Source organism: Gopherus evgoodei, chromosome 3 (assembly GCF_007399415.2).
Source record: "Gopherus evgoodei ecotype Sinaloan lineage chromosome 3, rGopEvg1_v1.p, whole genome shotgun sequence".
Taxonomy (NCBI): domain Eukaryota; kingdom Metazoa; phylum Chordata; order Testudines; family Testudinidae; genus Gopherus; species Gopherus evgoodei.
In genome coordinates, this window is record NC_044324.1 from 160813379 (window position 1) to 160830475 (window position 17097).

At 54.7% G+C, this 17097-nt stretch overlaps 1 protein-coding gene and 1 long non-coding RNA gene across 2 annotated transcripts; one reads left to right on the forward strand and one right to left on the reverse strand.

The window, feature by feature from the left end:
- Positions 1-914: 914 nt before the first annotated feature.
- On the reverse strand, positions 915-12004 carry LOC115648906. The gene is made up of 3 exons (XR_003999685.1): positions 11994-12004; positions 11045-11049; positions 915-1661 (listed from the first exon to the last, which is right to left on the reverse strand). It is a non-coding gene; the product is annotated as an uncharacterized LOC115648906 (long non-coding RNA).
- HSP90AB1 (heat shock protein 90 alpha family class B member 1) lies at positions 7902-17097 on the forward strand. The gene is made up of 12 exons (XM_030557224.1): positions 7902-8006; positions 8419-8565; positions 9344-9550; positions 9904-10063; positions 10674-10807; positions 11467-11781; positions 12441-12606; positions 12908-13098; positions 13484-13631; positions 14174-14442; positions 15011-15344; positions 16515-17097. The coding sequence occupies exons 2-12, from the start codon at positions 8419-8421 to the stop codon at positions 16622-16624; spliced, it is 2181 nt and encodes a 726-aa protein (XP_030413084.1). The 5' UTR covers positions 7902-8006; the 3' UTR covers positions 16625-17097.

The following is a 17097-nucleotide window of genomic DNA, read 5'->3' on the forward strand; positions in this document are numbered from 1 at the left end:
GCAGAATCGTGAGCTCATCGGCCAGGTTTATAACAACAGTCATATTATCCAGTCATTCTACCCATGGCCCTGAGCCCTAGAAGAGTTGCTGTCTCCCTAAGGCCAGAAAACAAGGGCCTTGTGTGTGAGAGGCGCCACGGTGGGGGGACACACACCAGACATCCAACCCCAGGGCCCAGACATTCCCCTGTGTTTCCCTTCCGGCCCTGGCATCTCATTGCTACCCCTCCCCACCCACCTGTCCCAGGATTACTGACACTGTAACCATGCATTCAGTCTGGAGATGGAACAGCTGAGCTGGCAGAGGAAGCTCCCATGGGACAGGATGTGTCCGGGGTGGAGATGGCATTGCAGGTTGTGCTGGGATCTCAGCAGGGGTTCAGATCAGTTCCAGTCTCTGTGAGGAGGAGGCCAGAGGGCACATGCTCCTGTCCTACATGCCTGGGGGTGTTCATCCCAGACTAACGAGGTCACTTCCAGCCTAGGGCTCCCCCAGACATGCTCATGAGGAGGGCAACTGGGGAGACCCCCAACAGTGGGGAACTCTGATCTCCTCATAGGCATTTGCTGTCTGATTCCAAAGGCTTTGGCCCAAATGAAGCTGACTGGTGCTCCAGGACCCTGTTGCCTGTTTGGGAAGCAGGGTCCAGACAGGGGCAGCTCCAGGCCCCAGCACACCAAGTGCATGCTTGGGGCGGCAAGCCATGGGGGGTGCTCTATGGTGCCACAAGGGCGGCAGGCAGGCTGCCCTCGGCGGCTTGCTGGCGGAGGGTCTGCTGGTCCCGTGGCTTCGGCGGACCTCCCACAGGCACGTGCTTGGGTTGGCAAAATTCCTAGAGCCGCCCCTGGGTCCAGAGCAGCACCTGCCCAGCTGCAGACTGGAAACATGCAGGAAAAGCAGGGGAAGGCCATTGGGAGAGACCGGAAGTGTGGTGCACGAGGTCTCCTCAGCTAACCACTGTTCTCAGCTCTCCTTTGGGCTTCTAGAAAAGCCATCATCACCTCAATGGTGACATTTGCCTCAATCCAGGGGTGAGGCTGTCCAGTTCAACACGTCTGCAGGATGCCCTCAGCCCTAATGGGAAGCACGTCCTTCCTTCCCTCCCTAGAAGTCCTGGACCCCACTTTCCCTGAGCTGCCTCCGATGGGATGGCGTTGGAATTGCTCCCAAGGATCACAGGCCTAATACTTCTGGCAAGAGAGATTCTCCTTGTGGCTGGACCTTATGGAGCAGAAGGCTCTAAGTCCTGTCCCCACTGCCCAGCAGGGGGTTTGAGGGGTGCCACAGAGCAACCCCTGCCCAGGCATGGGGCCCATGGGTTTGTTACAGTGGAGGCTGCATTGTGACTGAAATGGCTCCCCCATGATGTGGCCCAGCCAGTGCGGATGGAACCCAAACTGGGTCACAGCATCAATCCCTGCCTGGATTGATCATGGTTACCACCCCACCTGCAGTGGCCAAGCCCCACCAGGGAGGAATGTGCTCCAGTCACAGTGGAGATGCCTTTACTCAATTCACACTGTGAAGAGAGGCTGAGGCCCAGAGATCCCCAGGACAACTATGTGGGTACCAGGTTCACAGTCCCTCCCTGTTACTTTTTCAAATATATGATTGTGGAACTCGGCGGCCGCTGTGCCCCGGATGATGTCCTGGTGCTCAGCTCCCCCCACGCGCAGCACCAGCACCAGGATGTACTTGAACGTGCCGTCCGGATCGATCTCCACCGTGGGCACTGACTCTAGCTGCCTGACCATGGCCAGTCCCTCCCTGTTGCAGGGCCATCGGTTGTGTTTTCACTGGCCCATGTATGCTGGGTCCCTGCTGGTAACACAGCATTGCAAATACCTGTCATAATGGAGACTGGGCACTTGGTGGTGCCATGGGGAGGGGTCCAGAGCTGCAGGCAATTCCATTCAATGAGACTTAATTGACATGACAAACTATTCAGGTGTTGCCAAAGGGTAGGTAGATCTTGTGTCTGAGGGAGATCCCTGCACTGCCAGCCTTGGGAGTGAGGGGGAAGTTATGGCCCAGAGACAACCCCTCCCACTCCATCTTGAGGCCCAAACTGGTTCACCATGGAGGACAGCAGTTACTGGCTCAGGTAGCTGACAGACGTCACCCTCCTTTCTCTTGTTTGTTTTGGAAACAGGAGCTTAACATTAATGAGTGTTTGCAAACAAACCAAAAGCCGGAGCAAGGGAGGGAAAGAGACAGGCAAGTGTGGAAACAAGCTGAGGTCTGGACAAATGGAGTGATGTCTAGTGGTTAGAGCTGGGGTGATTGGGAGTCAGGACTCCTGGGTTCTATTCCAATAGTTTGTCCTTATCTAGCATGTTCTGTTGAAAGTGTTTGTTTTTTTCACCGATAAACCAAGGTCATTAAATCAGGGCAGCTCCCTAGCAGGGACATGCTTAAACCAATTTAAACTCACTCCAGGGTGTTGCACCAAGATGGAGATAATTAAATCAGTGCAAAAACTGTGCAGCCCAGGCCTTTCAGTGCTTCACAAACAGGGGCATTTTACAGAGGGGGACTCTGAGGTCCAGGGATGGGGAGGTTCCCCCAGGTCACACAGTGCCTAGGTGACAGAGCCAGGAGTCCTGTCCCTTGGCTTTAATCACTAGACCAGACTGTCCTCCCTTTTGAGATGCGGGCCTGCCTGGCTCCCTGCAGCAGGGAGCTGATCTCATCATGAGTTTGTAAAGCGCCAGTACATCTAGGAGGTGGGGTAAAACTGGGGGGCATTTCCCCCACCCCATCTTGAGCCCCCCCCCTCCATGCAGCATCCCAGCGCCTGGGGCCCATCCCATCCCCTTCCCTGAGCTGGCAGGAGGTTGGGGGGCTCAATAGGTGCCAAGATGGCAGCCACAGCTCCCTCCCCCGGGGACATCTGGCTGCAGGGCAGCTTGGGGGTAACTGCGAAGGGGAGTGGGCAGCAAGGGGGGACCCTCCCCAGCTAAGCTCCCCCTGCACCAGGGCTCCCCCTTGTGGTGCTGCATTGCAGGCACCGGGCTACTGCAGCCATTGCGGGTTCCCGGGGGCGATGGGGGTGCGGGGGGGCGGGCGCTAGCATGGAAGCTACTGGAAGAAAGTTGCAGCACAGCCCGGCCAAGACACCGGTGTCCCTCCGCCGCCTCTCACAGCAGCTCAGGAAATAGTCCCGCCCTCCCCTCCGCTCCGGCACGCGGAGCGCCTGCTCCTCCCCCGGGTGACACAGCCCGCGGTGACTGTGCAGATCCCAGCCTGCGGCCGGACGGGCGGCGAGCGCGGGCGCCTGGGTTCTGCGCCTGGCAGCGGGGTTCCCGCTCCGTGCCTCGGTTTCCCCACGCCCGCCTGCAGCTCCCGCCCCCGGGTTCCATGTGCGCCCCCGGGGGCTCGCCCGCAGAAAGGGTCGCAGGCAGCGCGCGGGGAGCAGCGTTCCCGGGCCCTGCTCAGCTGGCTGCGGCCTCCCTCCCGTGCGAGGGCGCAGCAGCCCCAGGACAGGAGCTTAGGGGGAAGCTGCCCCAGCCCGAGGGGGCTGGGGGGCCCTGAGCCGGATCAGGGCTCTCTGGTCCCCCCAAGCTCTAGGCAGCCCCTGCACCGGCGCGCCACGCCGGAGAGCAGCCCCGGGTCCAGGGAGTGGCCTTCACCGCCTGCCTCTGCACATTTCCTCTTGAATTAAGAGAGAAACGCGTGTGGGCCCCACACTGCGGGCTACAGTAGGGGATGCGAGTGGGAGTCCCAGGGAGCATCTGTCCCCTACAGGCAATACCCCGCCCAGAATTCAGCAGGGAGGAGGGACTGTCCCTCACCCAGGGGCAGCACAGATGGGTGGCGCTGGGCTGCAAAGCAACTTGCCACCTGAATGGGACAGGAATGACAAAAGGACACGGGGGTCCAGCCCCGAGCACCTAGCCCCAACTCTGTATTTGAGGCCAAGCATATTGCACAAGCTCCATCCTGGTGGCTGTATTTACCCCTGACCGACACTACAGGGTTCTGTGCTTCGTTTACTTCTCAGCAGCTCTTAAATACTTTATAATGCTAATAAAGGGCCTAACTCTCCATCCTCCTCATTGACACAGCAGCGGTCTAGAAGTGAGTGTAAAATGCTCCCATTCTAACCTGGTGGTGGTTTTATACCTGTTTTTCCCTTGGCCCACATGATTTTGAATTGAACTGGTAGTCTTGTTTTAGGAGGACCAGAACTGGAACATCATGGCAGCTGAGAGTTAGGAGTGAGGGATATCAGCGGAGTTGGGAGTGGTGAAGCCCCAGGCTGGGACAGCAGGGAGGCTATTGGTCAAGGGTGAGGGGCTCTGGCATAGCTGTGTATGGGGTGGGGAGCCCAGGGCTGGGATAGCAGCGAGGGCTGCAAGTCAGGGGTGAGGGGCATTGACAGAGTTTGGGAGTGGGGGGCAGGGCTTGAATAGCAGAGGCTATTCTACAAACTGTTGAATTAAGCAGAGCATCAGAAAATCATTGTTCACCAAGGAGAAAAAGTTATTCCTGTTAAGTCCAAACACTGGTTCCAGAACCAAAAGTATATTTAAAATAAAATCAACACACAAAGCTAACTGCAGATGCTTGTGGGATTTCGGAGGCTTTGATAAAATGTGGGTGCTCCTGTTTTACAAACTAACCCTCAACTGCTGGGCTTTCTGTAATCTGCTCCTATTGAGTGAAGCTGGGGGCTTGCGTTTGTTAGCAAACTTATCCCAGTTTGCTAACAAAGTTTGCTAACAAACTGCTAACTCAGTTTTTATACCAATTAAACTGGGGGTACGTCTACACTTTAAAGTAGGGGTGTAATTTCTAGCTCAGGGCTGTACGTGCGCTAGCTTTGATGAAGCATGCTAAAAACAGAACTGCTGTCTGGGCATGGGCAGTGGGATGGGTTAGCGCCCTGAGTTAAGTACCAAGAATACTGGACAGGATTGTACTAGGGGCAGCTACCTCGTCCTACCATCTGTGCCACTGGGTCTGTGCTTCTATTGTTAGAGCATTAGAGTGGTTGAAGCTGGCACACAAACGTCTATCTGAGCTGACCCCTCCAGAAGAAAATCCAGTGTAGTTAAATTGCTATAACCCTCTAGATACCCTTGTGAAGATACTATTTATTCCAATATCAATGTTTTAGTGGTATAAAGATCTTTCTGCTGATTTAGTTACAGTGGTGCAAAAATAGAGAGTAGACCAGCCCACAGTTCAACTAAAAATGATTTAGTCACTACAATACAAACCCCTAATGTAGATGCATTTAAACCAGTTTTGTCTGACATGATAAATTATCAGATTATAGTGAACCAGGGCTCATCTATTCTTGAAACGCTACAGCGGGGTTCTCCCATCGGTATGGGAAATCCATGTCCCCAAGAGGTGGTAGCTAGGGCGACGGAAGAATTCTAGCATTGTCTACACTGGGGGTTAGGTTGGCTTAACTAAGTCGCTCAGGGAGATGGATTTTTCACCATCCTAAGCAATGTACCTGGATCAACCTAATGTTTTAGTGTAGGACAGACCCCAGTTTGAGCATGGATTATAGTGGTTTAAATACATCTACATGAGGGGTTTTCCCTGGTGTAGCTACTTACACTGGTGCAAAAAGCCCATGTGTAGACCATCCCTAAGGCAGTGTCTATAAACTGGGGTGCTGAGAGCAAGAGGCATTGCGCAGGGTTTCTTTCCCCCATTTGAAATCTGCTTCCACCTTGCCTCAGCCCCTGCTGGATAATTGAACTGCTTCTCGCCAAGGGAGAAAGAAGATAATACCCACCTGATTTCCACACACAACTGTGAGCTTGCAAACCTACCGTAAGGCCCTTCAGTGAAGCAGCCAAGGGCATTTGCACCCCAAGAAGGCTTTTTATGCTGCTTCTACTGTAATAACTGTGTCCACACCAGCAGAGTTGCACTGATTTAACTCTTGGTTTCTAAATCAATACAATTACCACAATGCAAAAACAGCGCAGAGACCTAAATACTACCCCTCAACACAAGCAGGTAGAGTGCCGGCTTCCACCCCAAAATATGATGGGGCAATTTGATCTGTGGCATAACTCTGTGCCTTTCTGTGCCCCATGGAACTCATCAAGTAGTGAACCTCGTCCTGAGAGCTGCAAAGGGCACGGGAGAGAGAGAACATGGGACGTTCTTCTAGTGGGGTCCATCCAAACTCTTTGGGGACAATTGCTCCAGGATTTCACAGGTGCCAGGTGGGAGTCCATGGAGGAAGCTCAGTAGGCGCCTCCAAAGCTTCATAGATTTTTAAGGCCAGAAAGGACCACCTCTTCTGACCTCCTTGGTAACACAGACCATAGAACCTCACCCACTGATTCCTGCAGCACGCCCTTCACTTCTGGTTGAGCTAGAATATATCTTCTAGACAGACAGTCTACCTGTAAAGACCACAAATGATGAAGAATCCTCCACATTCCTAGGTACTTTTTTTCCTCCCAATGGTTTATTACCATCACTTCAAAATTTGCAACTTATTTCTAGTCTGAATTTGACTTCTTTGAGCTTCAGCTCTAACCAGTGGATCTTGTTATGACTTTTCCTGTGAGATTAAAGAGGCAGCTACTATCAGAAGTCTCTTCCCCTGTAGGTACTTGAATGTAGACTGTGATCAAGTTCTCTCACTATCAGGCATGCTTTCAAGCCCTTGAATCATTCTTGTTGCTTTCTACTGAATGCTTTCCAATTTGTGAACATCCTTCTCCATTTACAATTACTCTTTGCAATCCATTAGTTAATCATTTTTAATCCATTTAATATGGGTCATGTTGATTTTTGTGTAGTGCTACATTTTTTTAATCAAAATGTCATGTGGGACTGAGGTCTTGTCTACATTACTACTTTATAGTGCTGAAACTGTCTTGCTCAGGAGTTTGAAAAAACACTCCCCCAAGCGATGCAAGTTGCAGTGCTGTACAATGGCAGTTCAGTGCTGAACAGTGCACCAGTGCTGGGAGACCCTCCCCTCATGAGGGTGGGTTTTTTACAGCGCTAGTGCCACGACTACACAGCCACGTTAAAGCGCTGCCATGGCAGCACTTTAACGTTGGTAACGAAGACGTACCCTACCTTAAATATGCCTTGTAGAAACCTGTTATCTCAACACAGTTACCTTTGTCAACCAAACCTGCCATCTTATCAAATTATACCAAGTTTCTTTGACAAGATCTATTTTTCATAAAACCATGTTGTCTGGCATTGCTTACATTATCATCTTTTAGGTCTGACTGCATCCCATATCAGCCTTTCCATGTTTTGCCTAAGATTAATGTCAGGATAACCAGCCTATAGCTTCCCCGCTCATTCAGTTCATCCTTCTTAAATGTTGGCAATCAACTTTTTTCAAGTCTTCTTGAAAGTTACAAGAAAGGGAGGTTGGGACCAGGGTGGAAGCAGAAGAGGGGATACAGGGGTATGAGAAGAAGAGATGGTGGAAGGGAAACACAAGGGATGGTACTTGGAATGGAGTTGCTGAGGTGTTAAAGAATTCCTAGGATTTTGAGTTACAAGGGAATTGGCTACTAGTGGGGACCCCAAGAACTGAGGGGAGGGGGGATACCAGGAAAAATCCTTGAGAGACTTGAGGCAGCAGTGGGATAGGGCACAGGAATTCCTGGATAGTGGGTGAGTGGGGAATTGGGGTGTCAGGAGCTGGACTAGCAGGGGAATTTACAAGTAGTGGGGTGACAGGGTACCAGGGGATACCTCAGTAGTGGGGTGTCAGGGTACCTGGGGATGTAAGAAGCTTCCTAGGTATTGGGGTGAGAGGAAGAACTGGGGCATATGTGCATGGTAGGGAAAAGGCTACAGGGAGACAAAACACTATCTCCGGCCCTGCAAAGCCGGCCCGGCCCTTTTAAGGCGGAGGGAGACGGGGGCCGGGCCGGTATCAGCCCCTATATAGGCCAGGCGGAGGCGACCCTGTTTTCTCTCTCTCCCGGCCGCGCCGCAGCCCAAGCAGCAGGGACCGAGCTCGCTCCTGCCCGATCTCCCGCTGCCCGTCACGGTAAGGGCGGCCGGGCGCCTGGCCCAGCGCGGGCTCGGCCCTGGCAGGGGTGGGGGCCGCCGGGGTGGGGGGCGCACGTGGCTCCGCTGGGCGCTGCCATGTTGAGCGGGGCCCCTCGGGGCGGGAGCCCGGCGGGTTCGGTTGCGGGAGCCTCTAAGGCTGGAGGCTCCGCCGGGCCGGGCCTTGGATCCGGGGACTGGGCCCGGCTCCGCCGGCCTGGGGTCGGGAGCGGGGCCCAGGTGGCTCCGCAGGTGCCGGCGGGAAGCAGCAGTCCCGGCCCCCAGCGCGGGCCTCGGACGGGCGGTGCCCCCGCGTCTCCCCTGCCGCCCCAGGGGGAGCAGGCCCGCGGCAGGGAGCCGTGTGCGGGGACTGGGCGCCAGGCAGGTGCTCTGAGCCCGGCCTTGTTTTTCAGATGCCCGAAGGAGTGCAGCATGGGGAGGAGGAAGTGGAGACCTTCGCCTTCCAGGCAGAGATCGCCCAGCTCATGTCCCTGATCATCAACACCTTCTACTCCAACAAGGAGATCTTCCTGCGGGAGATCATCTCCAACGCCTCTGATGTGAGCATGGGGGCCCGCCCGCCCGCCGCCAGCGGGAGTGGGGGCTCTGCAGTGCTGCTGCTGGGTACAGCGGGCACTGCCTGCTCCTGTTACTAGGGCAACCACTGATTTTCCCCTATTTGCTGAGGCCCTTAAAGAGGCATGGCTAGTGATGAAAGGGCTCTGTAAGGTGCTTTGGCCCTTCCCTAAAGGACCCATCCTGGGGGGGGGGGGGTTTCTGGCTCCCTGCCCTTGTTCTAAGATTGCCAGCAAGGGGGCTGCTTAATACTTATGCTTGTGGTCACCTGCCCTAAGAAAGGGTTGGAGAGCCCCAAATAATCCCCCTCTTCTCCCCTGCCACCCCCATGTTTTCTCTGGAGTAGTAGATCAGTATGCCAGTAGGTCCTGGCAGGAGCAGAAGATGCAACACTGCTGGCAGTGGCCCCTATCCCTTAGTTTTGTTTCTGCTGCCCTTGGAGGAGCTGGCATGGAGTTGTCATTTGGTGTTGTCTGTTTGTTTCTAGGTATTCTCTTCCTGTGCATGTGGTGGGTGAGTGAGCCTTGCTCTCTGCCTTGTATGCCGCTCTGATGGAGTAGCCATGGTGCCTCTCTCAATCAGGGCCTCTTGTTTTTCCCTCTGGAGGGGTTTGAGTGAAGCCAGAGCTTTTGTGGCAGATCTGTGCCATGGTGATATCTCGAGAGTCCATGGGCCTCCCTGTCCCAAGGCAGGGAGCATACAGGATCCATGGAGCAGGTGAATGGTGGGTGAACCTTGCTAACTGTCTCTATCCTCCCCCAGGCCCTGGACAAGATCCGTTATGAGAGCCTGACAGATCCCTCAAAGCTGGATAGTGGCAAGGAGCTAAAAATCGACATCATCCCAAATCCCCGGGACCGCACCCTTACCTTGGTGGACACAGGTATCGGCATGACAAAGGCGGATCTCATCAACAACCTGGGCACCATTGCCAAATCTGGTACCAAAGCCTTCATGGAAGCCCTGCAGGTGAGTGGCTTTCAGCCTCTGCACTAGAGTGCTTGGACCCCTTGTGGGCCTGGGCACCTAGTCCTCCACAGGGCCTTGCAACATCAACACTCAGTAGCTGGCTAAGAGATTACCCCTTTCTGGGCCTGTGTTCTCCCAGGGAGCAGCCTGCAGTGCTTTTGGCTTGTCCATGTGTTCCTGAACAGAGAGGAGGTGACGGTGTCCCGCCTTGGCCCTGTCTGTATTTGTGGCATTATCTCTGTGTGTTGGCCCTTGGCCCAGGCTCCCTGCTATTGGGACACACCTGGCTGCATCACAGACCTCACCTGTCTCTGGTCTCTTGCTCTTCTCACCCATTCTCCTTCCTCTTGTAGGCTGGTGCTGATATCTCCATGATTGGGCAGTTTGGCGTGGGCTTCTACTCTGCCTACCTGGTGGCTGAGAAGGTCGTGGTCATTTCCAAGCACAATGATGATGAGCAGTATGCCTGGGAGTCGTCAGCAGGCGGCTCCTTCACTGTCAAATCCGATCATGGTATGGACTGGCAATGGGGTCTGCAGGGAATCAGCCACCCCCCGCCCCTGTCTGCAAAGGGGTCCCAGAGAGAGGGGTCCGTATGGAGTTAGTCATCCCCTCCCACCCTGTTGACCACAAATCCCAGAGAGGGGTCTGTAGGATACCAGCCATGTCCCCCCCACCCTGTCTGCCATGGGGTCCCCAGAGTGGTTTGAGGTGGCTGGTGACAAGATAGTATGGAGAGATGAGGTGTAGTTGTCTGTAGCTGCCACTTGGTGGGGAAACTAGGAGGAGAGGGTCCAGGCTCATATGATCATGTGCGGAGCTTAAGTGACTTGTCAGCTTGGGTTAGGTCCCAGGTCTAAGCTGGAAGAGCTGGGAGAGGAAACTCCCCTCAGTGCTAACCAAAGCCGTGGTGTAACCCTGGTGCAGGGCCAGTGGTAGCTGTGGATCTGCCCTTCCTGCTCATGGGTGGGTTTTCTGACCTTGGTTCTCGATAGAAATACTGTTATGATCCTCCCTTTAGTTTAACTGTGGGCTGCACCTGGCATTGACACACGATCTGCCGAGTGAGCTCTGGCCAGTGCCTGTGGCCAGTAATGCCACTGCCTCTCTCCTGATGTCACAGGTGAGCCCATTGGACGTGGCACCAAGGTGATCCTGTACTTGAAGGAGGATCAGACAGAGTACCTTGAGGAGAGGCGGGTCAAGGAGGTGGTGAAGAAGCACTCCCAGTTCATTGGCTACCCCATCACCCTTTATGTACGTGTGTGAGAGATGGTGGGATCCATGGAAAGACCAGATGGAGCATGGGGGGAGGCCCAAGCTGAGAGTGAGAGAGGATGGTACATTCCACCTTGAGCCTTCCCATCTGCACATGAGTGTGCATGTAAGAGACAGTCATGGCCTTTACCAAGGTCTGGAAGCAAGGGGTGTGCACTCATTCTGCTGCTGCAGGAGTTGGCCAGCAGAATGGTACAAGGGTGGGAACTAGTTCACTGTTGCTAGGGGGTGGGGATCACCGAAAGGGTGTACTGCATAGTCAGACTCTCATCCCTAAAATCTGTACAGGGACCTCAGGCCAGTGCCTAAACTACCAGGTGAGGGACTGGGGCTGGAACTTCACCTACATGGGCCTCTATTGCATGAACTAGGGGAGGTCTCACCAGCTCGTGGTAGCTATAGATCCTTTACCCTCTGTCAGCCCAGCCACTGGAAGGCACCATGTGCGAAATTTGAACCAGTGCTTTACCTGCAGTGCATCACTGCAATATTTAGCCTTTGCATGGCACCCACCAGACTGAAACTCCCGTCTCCCTTGGAGCAACGGTGTCTGTCGCTGCCCCTGATCTCCTGTGCATAGGAGGCCCTGAGTAAGGTAGATGCCTTGGCCGTGACCCTCTTTCACTTCCTTCTTACAGCTGGAGAAGGAGCGGGAAAAGGAAATCAGTGATGATGAGGCAGAGGAAGAGAAGGGGGAGAAGGAGGATGAGGACTCAGCCCCCAAGGATGAGGAGAAGCCCAAGATTGAGGATGTGGGCTCAGATGAGGAGGAAGAGGAGGGTGGTAAGGGCAAGAAGAAGACCAAGAAGATCAAGGAGAAGTACATCGACCAGGAGGAGCTGAACAAGACCAAGCCCATCTGGACACGCAATCCTGATGACATCACCCAGGAGGAATATGGAGAGTTCTACAAGAGCCTCACCAATGACTGGGAGGACCACCTGGCTGTCAAGGTGAGTGCAGGGGCTGGGCTGGTAGAGGCCAAGGTTCCCCTTACCTCACAAAGCAGGATGGATTAGTGCACAGGTCCATGTTTCTCCCCCATACGGGTGGGCTCTAGTATTGAAGGGGGGTGCCAAAATGCTCCTTTAGACCCAGTGAGATGCCCATGGACCACAGCCAGTTCTACTGAGGGAAGCGGATCACCCAGCTGAGCCCGTTTGACATATCACTGCTGGCCCTGGGCATGGAGCTTCCCCCCCTGGGTGTGGTGCAGGTTTGCTGGCCCTTTGATCAGGGTGACCCTCGCTCCCAATCCCCTGTTTCATCCAGGTGTGCAGGGTTCTCCTGAGGCCCTGGCTGCCACTCTGGCATGCACGAATAGGGATAGGAGCTGCTGCTTTGGGGACCTTAGATCCTGCCTAGCAATCACTGGAGGAGGAGATGTTGGCACAGTGGGGAGGAAGGGGAGCACTAAGAGGCTTGCTGTCCCACCTGCCTGTCTAATGCGTTGTGCAGTTTGCTCCAAGGTAGCCATTCAGTCCCCCTACCCAAGGCCCTTTGGGTGCTCCTGCAGCCCAGGTCAAAAGGAAGGGCTCTCCCCAGGGGAGGGGTAGAGGAACGAAGCCATAGGAGTTTTGTTCATCTCACCCCTGTCTCTCCCAACCTGCAGCACTTCTCTGTGGAGGGGCAGCTGGAGTTCCGAGCTCTGCTTTTCATCCCACGTCGCGCCCCCTTTGACCTCTTTGAGAACAAGAAGAAGAAGAACAACATCAAGCTGTATGTGAGGCGTGTCTTCATTATGGACAGTTGTGACGAGCTCATCCCAGAGTACCTGAGTAAGAACCCCCAGTGTAGCACCCTGCCCTTGTGCAGCACTCTCTCTCTAAACAGCTCCCCTGGCTTCTGGTATCTTCCCAGCTGTGTTAGCTGCTCCCTCACCACTGCACCACCCCTGTACATCATACAGCCTCGCGGCACTGCTGGAAGGGATCCTAGAGGGTCAGGTCTCCTGATGCAGTCAGGAGCTTGGGCTTCCTGCTTGGCACTTCTGCTCTCGTGCATGCGGGATGGGTGTATGGAGTTAGCCTGGCTGTTCTGATCACCCTCCTTGGGCCTTGGCTTCTTTCCTCCCCTCAGATTTCATCCGGGGCGTGGTGGACTCTGAGGACCTGCCTTTGAACATCTCCCGGGAGATGCTGCAGCAGAGCAAGATCCTCAAGGTGATCCGCAAGAACATCGTCAAGAAGTGCCTGGAGCTCTTCTCGGAGCTGACTGAGGACAAGGAGAGCTACAAGAAATTCTATGAGGCCTTCTCCAAGAACCTCAAGGTGAGAGCCAGCCAGCCTGCCCACTACCTGGGGGCAAAGGGGATGCTGCTCTACCTCAACATGCTCCACAGGCAGGCATTTGAGAAGCCAGAACTAGTCTCTGATCTGTTCCAAGATGGTGACTTCTCTGGGCCAGGCTTGTGGCTCAAACCTGGTCTTCCTAGCAGGGCTCTGGAGCAGAGTCCAAACAATCTGTTGTCTTAAGTGTACCCTGGAGTGCTTGAATGGGAATGCCTCCCTCACCGCATCTACCCCCAACCTCCACCCTTGGGTGTGGGTGGGGTGTTTGCAAGGAGGGCCTAGATTTCCCAGCTCTTGAGGGCAGGAGTGTGTTTAGTGAGCCACTTCCTGGAGCCTGCATATAAGTCATGTCCTCTGCCCCCAGCTCGGGATCCATGAGGACTCAACCAACCGGAAACGCCTGTCGGAGCTGCTGCGCTACCACACGTCACAGTCTGGTGACGAGGTGGCCTCACTCTCTGAGTACGTGTCCCGCATGAAGGAGACTCAGAAAAGCATCTACTACATCACAGGTGAGGACTGCTGGCTGGGGGGCCATACCTCTCTCCTACCACCCCATCCCTATCACCTAGACGTGTTGCCTGCCTCCCCTACTCCGTGCGCCCCCACCCCCCAGAGAAGAAACTGTCCCTCAGAATGGGGATCTCAGCCTGCTGGGTTTGATGTAGCTAATGCAACACCAAGAGGGTTAGATTCCTGTGGGGACACCTCCTGTCACCCCAGAATGGGATTCTTCTGCTTAGGTACTGCCTGGCTCCTCTGGTCGCTGGTGTGACAGGGTTCCCCCTGGCATGTGGGCTTGTATGAGCCTCCTCCTCAGAGAGGCTCTTGTTAATCAGGTGTTCGGGATCCTTGTCTGGGAGGTGGATGTACAAGTTTTGTGGCTTCATTCCTCTAAGGGAATGGCCAGACCCTGACCCTAGCACCGTGGGCTGAAACATGGCCCCTATGAGGGTGATGTTGAAGTCTAGCCAGTCCCTGCCAGGGGACTGCTGGAAACCCCAGAGAGTAGCCAGCTCCGAGCCCTGGTGACCTCTTGTTTCCCCCAGCACAGGTGAGAGCAAGGAGCAAGTGGCTAACTCCGCCTTTGTGGAGCGTGTGCGGAAGCGTGGCTTTGAGGTTGTGTACATGACAGAGCCCATTGATGAGTACTGCGTGCAGCAGCTCAAGGAGTTTGACGGCAAGAGCCTGGTGTCGGTCACCAAGGAGGGGCTGGAGTTGCCTGAGGATGAGGATGAGAAGAAGAAGATGGAGGAAAGCAAGGCAAAGTTTGAAAACCTCTGCAAGCTCATGAAGGAAATCCTGGATAAGAAGGTTGAGAAGGTAAGAGGGGGTGGGGTGCGGATCCCAGCCCGGGGCCAAGTCCTGGCTCAGTGGGGAAGGAGATCAGGGCCCCACTGAATGCAGACAGGGATTGGACCCTGGCTCAGTGCATGGCCTCTGGTCTCTCTTGTCTCCAGCGGAGGATCAGCTGAAGGAGACTACAGGTCCCAGTATGTACTGCAGCATCTTGCTCTAAGCAGCTGGGCTGCAGGTGGGGAGCACTGACCCAAATACCTTTGATTTTAAGGGTAGTGCTGTGGGAATGTGCACTGAATACCAAGGGGTTGGCTGAGCTGCTGGTGCTATCCTGGGTAGTGTTCCTGAAGCTGGCTAGGAGATCCCTTTGGGGCTGTCTGTCCTTGGGATGTGGTGGTGATGTGGCCACGCCAGAGGGGAGATTCTGTGGAGGAAAACTGTCCCTGCAGCCAGGTCTCCACTGCCTGTGGCTTCTCGGCCATTTGTGGGTGTCTCTGGCTGAGCCTGGTGTAAGGGCTGGGGTCCCTGCATCTGCTGTGACTAGACCATGCTGTTTTTGCCTGGCCTGTTTAACCCTCCGGCACCTCCACAGGTGACCATCTCAAATCGGCTGGTCTCCTCGCCGTGTTGCATCGTCACCAGCACCTATGGCTGGACTGCCAACATGGAGCGTATCATGAAGGCACAAGCGCTGCGGGACAACTCCACCATGGGGTACATGATGGCCAAGAAACACCTCGAGATCAACCCTGACCACCCCATCGTGGAGACCCTACGCCAGAAGGCCGAGGCTGATAAGAACGACAAGGCTGTTAAGGACCTGGTGGTGCTGCTCTTTGAGACAGCCCTGCTCTCCTCTGGCTTCTCCCTGGAAGATCCCCAGACCCACTCCAACCGCATCTACAGGATGATCAAGCTCGGGTTGGGTAAGTGCCCCAGGTGACAGGGAGCCACAAAGAGTTGGCATTTGATGGTAGACACTGGGGAAGGAGCTTTTTCCAGCCCTTCAATGTCAGGGATCCAGAGATCCTGGTCATGGTGGCTTACCCTGAAATCTAGAAGTCAGGGGCATGTTAGCCAGTTGAGCAGGTCTTTGGCTTCAGCACAGAGCTGGCCTCCTTGGGAAGGAGTAGTAGTAACTCTTATCCCACTCCAAGGACACTCATGCTGGCCACTAGGAGGAGCTCTGACCCCTCAACCCTGGCTTCTCCTTTCCTCTGTTCATGGAAGGAGTGGTCCCAAGACAAGCTTTCCTGCCCTGGCTTGCAACAGGAAGTGCAGTGGAGGGAGGAGCTGTCTCCTGGCATGAAGCATATCCTATCATGCCATGACCGGAGGGTGTAAAATGAGCTTTATCCTGTGCAAGCTAGAATGGTGCGCAACTGAATCAGCATGGTAGGGTCTGCGCATTAGCCAGCGTGTAGACGACTAGTGGCAGGCGTTGGCAGCATGTGGGGGGAGAATTGGTTTGAAAATGGGCTCTTTTTCCTAGTGGAAAACTGACTCTTCAGTGAGAAATTGAAAACCCAAAATGTTCCATGGTAACATCTGATTCAGCAATGCTGCCACCAGGGCCTTGTGGGGTTTCTGTGTCATGCCTCCATTTGTCTCTGTGGGCCTCAGATCTCCCACAATGCACCACTCTCCCATTAGCTCCTGTGGTGCATCGTGGGCAATGTAATCCCTTGGTGAGTTTGGCCCATGAAGGAGAATGGGAGCAGGAGGCACTGCAGCAGCATTTCTGAACTGAAAGGTGGTTTTCAGGCCATGGCTTATTGACAGGCAGTGTGCATTTTCCAGGGAAAGTAGATGCTCTTTGGCATGCACAAAAGAGTATATTGATGGAAAGCTGGTTTTCTGCTGTGACTAAATTGGCTGGAAATGCATTGCCCAGCCCTCCAGGAGAGGGCCCTGGCCTAGCTGCACTCTGGGCTTCTGTTCTTTTGCTGAGAATTAGAGGCCTTTTTCTCCACTCAGGCCATGTTCCTCTTGGGGCTGCCGTATCCTCACTGGAGATCCCCTTGCTCTGCAGTGTGTCTGATATCCTAGGGGTGGCCCTCAAAGTAACCAGCCTGCACATCTCCCTTCCTCCCCAGGTATCGATGAGGATGAGGTGATTGCAGAGGAGCCCAGTGTTGCTGTCCCTGATGAGATCCCCCCACTAGAGGGGGAGGAAGATGCATCCCGCATGGAGGAGGTGGACTAAAGGGGGCCATTTCCCCTCCCATCTTAGCTCCCTGTATCATCTCTGCTTGGAAGGGGCAGGGCCTGGCCCCTGCAACTGCTATGGACTCCTCGGCTCCCCTAGCGTTGTTTCCCCACTTGTTTCCCACTGTCAGTAGTGAGTGGGGTTGCAGGGTCCCAGCCCTGTCTGGTCCATCTGTCTTTCTTGTGTTGAACCAGCTACTTGGGGGGTGGGTCGTGCTGATGGGTTCTGATTTTCCCCCATGGGGGGGTCTTGTGCTGCTCCTGGGCACCAAGCACTCACCCTGCCCCAGCTGGGGTGAGCACTGAGCTTGAGCGTCCCTGCCCCCTCCCCCCCCCAAGCACAGCAGGGAGCCCAATCCCCACCCCCCTGGCTGCTGTCTGCATCCTAGGGTAGGATGTTGTATTTTGTCAGCGGTTTGGTTTTTTGTTCTACTGAAATTAAAGTATCAAATAGAGAATGCAGTTTACACA

Coding starts and splice junctions, on each gene's coding strand:
- HSP90AB1 (XM_030557224.1), top strand. CDS start 8,419: ATGCCCGAAGGAGTGCAGCATGGGGAGGAGGAAGTGGAGACCTTCGCC. Junction 11,782..12,440: donor AGGACCACCTGGCTGTCAAG/GTGAGTGCAGGG, acceptor CCCAACCTGCAG/CACTTCTCTGTGGAGGGGCA. Junction 15,345..16,514: donor GATGATCAAGCTCGGGTTGG/GTAAGTGCCCCA, acceptor CTTCCTCCCCAG/GTATCGATGAGGATGAGGTG.